Raw genomic sequence first — 6,734 nt, 5'->3', positions numbered from 1 at the left:
TGACATATTCAACACCCTCAAGACTTTTGTTGAAATTCTTGCTAGTTGTGAAATGTGATCCCTCAAATCTCTTACGAGTTAGAAATATGGTCATGACTCATGATGACCACATTGCAGTGGACTCGACCACGTAATTCACTAAGTCCACCACCAACCAAGGAGACTCAACCGCATTTCCTAAGAGCGTTTATAAATAGGCACGTGGACATTTTTTATTGGATGACGTGGGAGTATATGAGACATGATGCCATATTACAATGTGTACATCTAACCCAAAACCTACTGACAATATAGGTGGAGAAGCCTGAGATACTTGAAGTTGGTAACTAAGCTCTCATCCTTCAATATCTGACACTCTTTAACAAACCTACCAGTACGTGTGTAATAGATTAAGAAGGAAGAATGATTCAAACTTCGTACATATCTTCCCACAAAGTAAAACAAAATTGTGTTTTTAGTGTGTTAAAAAACTTGTGGCCTTCAAATCACAAAACAAAATGGATGTCAACCAGGTAAGAAAGAAAGAAAGAAAAGAATATGTATCCAAATCAACCAGGTCTGGATAATCTCAAGAAGATCACTACCATATCATCTCATTGAGATGAAGCTTTCTTTGTCTCCTTACCAAGCAAGCATCAACCAAACAGAAATTTCAAAGGTGTGGATGGCCTCTCTCCTCCCGGTTCATCCACTCACACCAAACCCACCGCTTTCTGGCTTTTTGCTTACAAAAAGAAACATCTCTCCCACATGCCTGTCTTTCACATGCAAACAAATCCCATCTAACAACATGGTGGCCCGTATCAAAAAAAAACAAAAGAACATGGTGGGCCCAAGCACACAACACAACAAGTCCATTTGGGCCCCACTCTTCAGTTGTCCCATCCTACTTTTTGTGTGCATTCGACCACCACGTGTCCACTTATGATTTTTGTCTTCTCATCCTCACACGACAGCTGTCCTGTCCACGTCACACAAGACAATCATTTCATGGATGTATGTTGATGATGCATGTATGTATGTTCTTGATGACCATATATTAATTAATTAATAATCAATATGGAAATTTGAGAAATTTAAAAATAAGGGAAAAATATTTGGTTGTTTCCCTCTACGTGCAACTTTAAAAGGCCGACTCCCTGCCTCTCTCACAAGCACTCGCGAGAAAAGTTTCACAGAGAGAGAATGAAAAACCAAGAAAGTTTCAGAGAGATGGAGGGCTTCACTTGCGGAACAGAATCTTGGGTTTCTTCAATCCGAAAAAACCCAGATGAACAAACCCATCAATCACTACAAACCTCTTCTTCTTCTGAGTTTATGCTAGGAATCGGAGAAGAAGAATGGCCGAAGCTGAACAGCTTGAAGAGCAAGAAGAAGAAGAAAAAGAACCAGGTTTTGCTTGAAGGGTATGTAGAGTCAGCCGATGAGGATGATTTGTCGAGGACCAAGAGTTTGACGGATGAGGATCTTGACGAGCTCAAAGGGTGTTTGGATCTGGGATTTGGGTTCAGCTACGAAGAGATTCCTGAGCTCTGTAACACCTTGCCTGCTCTTGAGCTTTGTTATTCTATGAGCCAGAAATTCATGGACGAAAACCAGAAGTCGCCGGAGAATTCTCCGACCACAGTTGATTCGTGCCCTTCGGTTTCAAGTCCAATTGCCAATTGGAAGATCTCTAGTCCTGGTGAGTGATCTGGGTTTTTGTCAATTTTTTAATTTGTTTGCATGAAAGTTTTAGAATTTTCATTTTTGTTGGTGGACATTATGGCTTGAACATTGTAATTCATCTGATCAAAGTGTTTTTCTTTTTAAATGATAAGAGGGGGGTTTGGGGGGGGGGGGTTTAATTTTTACAAACAAAATGTGATATTTTTAGCTAGCTAGTGTTTGTAGATGAAATGATCATCCAGTTCATTGTGATTTCATTTGTAATGCAGATGAAATGTAAATTTTGGTTGTCTGACTTTTGAATTAAATTTGAAATGATGAACTGGGTCCTCAAGTTTTCAAAGTGTTAGCCTTGGTAGTTGGTGGTAGTTTCAGAAAAATTCCTGTACCGTTTTTGTGACTAGCAACTCTACAACTTTTGTGTTTTTTCCTTACTTTGAGATGTGTATGCAAACCAAGTGAAGTTACTCTTGAGTTGATTTGGTTCCCGATTGATCTCTTTATTTTTGTTTTAATGTCTCTTCAATACATATAAATCTTCAAACATCTGACCTCTTGGCAACTTTTTGTTTGTCCAGGTGACCATCCTGAGGATGTGAAGGCAAGGCTCAAATACTGGGCACAGGCTGTGGCATGCACCGTTAGGTTATGCAGCTGAGAAAAATTAGGACTTTTTGGATTACTGCTTTAGATGAAAATTAAAAATGGATGGGCAGTTTTCTTGATTTCAAACATCATCAAACATGAACAGGTTGGACCTTCATCGGAAGCTTGCGCTTCACTGGTTTATTCTGAAATGGCTCCTGTCAGGAATGATTGCTCCTGCAATTCTAGAACCTGTTGATGATGGATTTACTCTGAGGAAGAGAAAGAGGATGATGAAGAAGAATATTTCAGGTTTGAGATGAACCAAATACCTGAGACTTGACTTAACTGTTCGAAGGCTAAACCATTGTATTGTATCCAGAACAATTCATGAATTCAATAAACCATTTTATTTCTAGTCAATGTTTCGGTATCTATGAATTCCAACCTTAGCTGTTGGTTTTTATGCAGCGGTGTGAGCCTCCATTAGAGCTTCACCAAGTACTTCCTGACCTCTTAATTTGCTGAGGTAACTAATCTAACTGAGTGAACATTGTGTGTTTTTCTGGTGCTCCTAATTATGACCCTCTAATGAAAGTTATGGTTCTGTGATGCAAAACAACTGTGCTGACTAACTGTGTTTATCTGTCCTATGGATGGATTTTGTACCCATTTGGCTGGAATTGCAGATGCAATTGAAAAGACATAATGATTTAAACCCTAATAGATTTTGTACCTTAGCTGTTGGTTTTTATGCAGCGGTGAGAGCCTCCATTAGAGCTTCACCAAGTACTTCCTGACCTCTTAATTTGCTGAGGTAACTAACCCCTTTGTGTGAACATTGTGTGTTTTTCTGGTGCTCCTAATTATGACCCTCTAATGAAAGTTATGGTTCTGGGATGCAAACAATGTTAACTGTGCTGACTAACTGTGTTTATCTGTCCTATGGATAGATTTTGTACCCATTCGGCTGGAATTGCAGATGCAATTGAAAAGAGGAAGTGGATTGGATAACTATTAGTTCTGATTGTCCCTGAAATTTCATTCGTAAATTCCTAACCACATTTTCTCCAGTCTGTTTTCATAAGCAACGGGTTTTCATGGTTATGTCAAGGACTGGATCTTTCAAGTTATGTTGTCTATAGTTACAATTCTGCTCTATTTTTCTGCCAGCGTTGTGACAATCCCCTTTAGTTATAATTTCTGCAACAGAGATGTTGAATGATGACTTTAATTTCGGAGACGTTTGTAGTCTGTCATGTTAATTATTCAATTAGAAAGACTTGCAGAATATTTCTTTGCCCGTCATTGAAGGCGCTATCAGAAGTTTAGATTGGTAAGTTTCAGTACCAAGTATTTGGGATTAAGTTCCTTTTGGAATAAGATGAAGGATTTGCCTTAGTGTATGGCTCATAGGTTGGAGGGAATTGCTGCCAGCCATATAGCAGCCGTGAAGCATTTTTGACTTGTCTAGCTCGTCTCTGAAGAATTTTCAATGTGCTTCTCACTAGGTTAGAAGCATTTACAAGCAAAAGGATTCAGGTTTGGCCAATGACCTGTTTGGTGGAGTTGAATTTTTAGGAGTCTTAACTTGTTTTTTTGCATGAGTTTGATTTCTTTTTCACAAATCAATGGAATGTATCGTTCTCATTAAAATTTTATTTTTTGAGTGCAAGCGATAGTCTAAACTACAATGAATGAGAATTTCTCACACACATAAATAATGTAATGGGGATTCGAACTTGAGATTACTGAGGATGGTTATTTACACATGCTATAGGTAGGGCTTTAGAATCACCAATAGCCTCGAGCTTTGATGGGTCGCCTCTTCTTTTAAAATAATTAGGGTAAGTACAAGTCTTGAAAATTTGAAAAATCAACGTCTAATTTTTTTGAAGTGTCTTATAAACTACGCTAACTCATTCTTTAACTAATTTTTGTTGTACCAGCCTCTCAAATGATTGGCTGGTGATCTACTATTATTAGTCAAAGTCTTTATTGTCTCCAAGTAAACCCTAATTAAATACTGGTCTTTCTTTTTTATCGTACACAAGCATTTCAGTTTTTGGTCAATGAACCGTTAAACATTACGCTGTGCGTTAAATATGTTTTCTTAATTCACGTGTGTACGTGTTGATCACAGTTTCTTTTGTCTCACGTAACGTGTTTCAAATGTTTAGACTTGTATTTTCACCCCAAAAAAAAAAAAAAAAAATGTTTAGACTTCTATTTGTCGCTTCCACATAGAAATGAAACAAGATTTCTAATTTTTTTTTTATAAAAAAAAAAAAAAACATTTAGGGCAAATATTGGAAGAGTTGCTTCTTATGAAATTATTGCAAGTGCACAATTCACACAAGTAATATAGAGATATATGAAGTGTCGTTTTCACGAAGATTGTAATCTCCTTTTAAGTACCAATTATGATTTATTAAACTAAATTAAAACAAATTTAAAAAATATCAATTTAATTAACGGTGGAAAATTAAGTTGATGAGACACTAAAGCATTCGGTTTCACCATAATCAATTCCACTTAATTCTTATAGTCAATTAACCCTAATTACTACCTATGTTGACGATTGGTTTCTTCTAATTCATTCAATATCCCCTCTCGGGCTTAACTAAAAGTATTCTCAATTAACAACTCATTCTCTCTCGAGCAATGAATTTAGAAAATTAAGAACTCATTAAGTTCTATGAGAACTTGCAAGAAAACTGCATGAGTCATGTTAGTTCTTGAGATTTCGTTGAATTGCTAATTCCACCCATTTTGATTCCTTAAGCGTTCAAAATCATAATTTTAGCTCCAAACCCTTGCTAGGAATGGTTGCCTACAAAATCCTCACTAAACACATTAAACTAACCAATTTCACACGAAAACAATGCAAATAGAGATAGATTATATATGCAAAATATGAATATATCAGTACTTCTTGGTCTAGTAGTGCTTCTCTTCCCAATGTTGGAAGAGGTACCTAGTTCGAAATCGAACCGTCAACCTCCATTGATAAATAATTATTAAAAAAAACTTTTAGAGCATGTGTGGCATTGTTTCAGGAAAATGCTAAATACACTATACGAAAATAGAAAACGTTGTTGATAGTGCTTGACAGAAAAAACTAAGGGCTTGTTTGGGAGTAAGTCTGGATAAGCCAGAATCACTTCTGGGAAGAAGTACCTCCCACGTGCTTCTCCAGGTTATCATATTTTGTGATTTTAAGTGATTCTGGGAAAAAAGACCTCCCATATGCTTCTCCATAAAAGTGATTATTGATATATCCAGAATAACTCTCAAACGAGTCCTAAAAATACTTCTAAGTTATAAAAGTTTTTCCTTGAAAAGTACTGATATGTGTTTCTTCAATAATCACTTCCAAGTGCTTTTCCACGAGCAAAATGATTAAATTTTTCTTTGATGTTCTTCTAATAGAAACACTTATAGAATAAGCACTTATAACCATATGAGCACTTCCACCCATCTCCTTTTACCATGGAAAAAAGGGGCTTATGCTCCAAAAACAACCCCCACCAAGGAGAAATTGACATGGCAAAAAGTGAGCCCCATAAAATTGGGCAAGCCTAAAGGCAAGACTTGCTTGGGCTATTGTATGGGCAAGCTGACATCAGCGGCCAATTAAATATCCAAAAAATTGAAAAAAAATAAAATTACCCAAATTTTTTTTTTCTATAAATACCTAGCCATGTTCTTCACTTTCCACACCAAAATCCGTACAAATTCCTCTCCTCATATCTTATGTGAATAGTGGTTGCCATGACTGACAGGACCCGATCCAAATTTCACTTTGGAATCAGAGTCAGACCCTGTGCGTGTCCGACACCTGGCAAATGTCGGGCACAAATGACTTATTTGCCCTTCTATACAAAACACGATAAAATAACAAAGTTGACTTCTACCGAAAAACCGGCAGAGTTTCCCTTGTAACTGGCTCGAAACCGAAACATTTACACCTGTCAAAACAAGTATATATATACAACCAACTGCCAGCATACATATATATACACATGCCAAGAATTCAAAGCTCAGTTTAGGGCAAAACATCAGAGTGACTACTAAGAATTTACAAAAAAGTGAATCTTTGTACAAAATACAAATCCTACATCAAAAGAAAGGCGCAGAAGATGGGAAGTGGCCCGGTAGTGGATTCCTGTGCACGTCTACTGTCTGGGGGCGCAAAACAACAATAAGGGTGAGTGGACCCAAAACAAAGCTTAGAAAATAACATATGAACATACTAACCCCACTGTAAAAACAGTTATACAAACTAACTTATTTTCTTTATTTCTGAAATCAATGCATGTATATAACTATACATTTGAAAACAGTTGAAAACTATCACCTAGGTGTACCCTTATTTCCGTCAAATCCTTATATCCGTCAATTCCTTGCATCATCATGGGTGACACATACTCGCAGGTCTCAGTGACATGAGGTCAGTTTGAGCTGCAACTCGCAGGATT

At 37.0% G+C, this 6,734-nt stretch overlaps 1 protein-coding gene across 7 annotated transcripts; it reads left to right on the top strand.

The window, feature by feature from the left end:
* Nucleotides 1,134-4,047, top strand: LOC18790550. 7 transcript variants are annotated; one of them, XR_002272096.1, is made up of 6 exons: nt 1,134-1,684; nt 2,247-2,313; nt 2,420-2,565; nt 2,725-2,782; nt 3,013-3,070; nt 3,207-4,047. XR_002272096.1 is itself a non-coding variant. In XM_020566282.1 (4 exons), the coding sequence occupies exons 1-4, from the start codon at nt 1,186-1,188 to the stop codon at nt 2,730-2,732; spliced, it is 720 nt and encodes a 239-aa protein (XP_020421871.1). In that variant the 5' UTR covers nt 1,134-1,185; the 3' UTR covers nt 2,733-4,025. The 7 variants fall into 7 exon arrangements, 2 of the variants coding, with proteins under 2 accessions (XP_020421871.1, XP_020421869.1); XR_002272095.1 differs by having other exon boundaries at nt 3,013-4,047; XR_002272094.1 differs by having other exon boundaries at nt 2,943-4,047.

Source organism: Prunus persica, chromosome G1, assembly GCF_000346465.2.
Source record: "Prunus persica cultivar Lovell chromosome G1, Prunus_persica_NCBIv2, whole genome shotgun sequence".
Classification (NCBI taxonomy): domain Eukaryota; kingdom Viridiplantae; phylum Streptophyta; class Magnoliopsida; order Rosales; family Rosaceae; genus Prunus; species Prunus persica.
The sequence above is the reverse complement of the archived record's forward strand: the minus strand, read 5'-3'. Positions and strand labels throughout refer to the sequence as shown.

Coding starts and splice junctions, on each gene's coding strand:
- LOC18790550 (XM_020566280.1), top strand. CDS start 1,186: ATGAAAAACCAAGAAAGTTTCAGAGAGATGGAGGGCTTCACTTGCGGA. Junction 1,685..2,246: donor TTGGAAGATCTCTAGTCCTG/GTGAGTGATCTG, acceptor TTGTTTGTCCAG/GTGACCATCCTGAGGATGTG. Junction 2,314..2,419: donor GCTGTGGCATGCACCGTTAG/GTTATGCAGCTG, acceptor AAACATGAACAG/GTTGGACCTTCATCGGAAGC.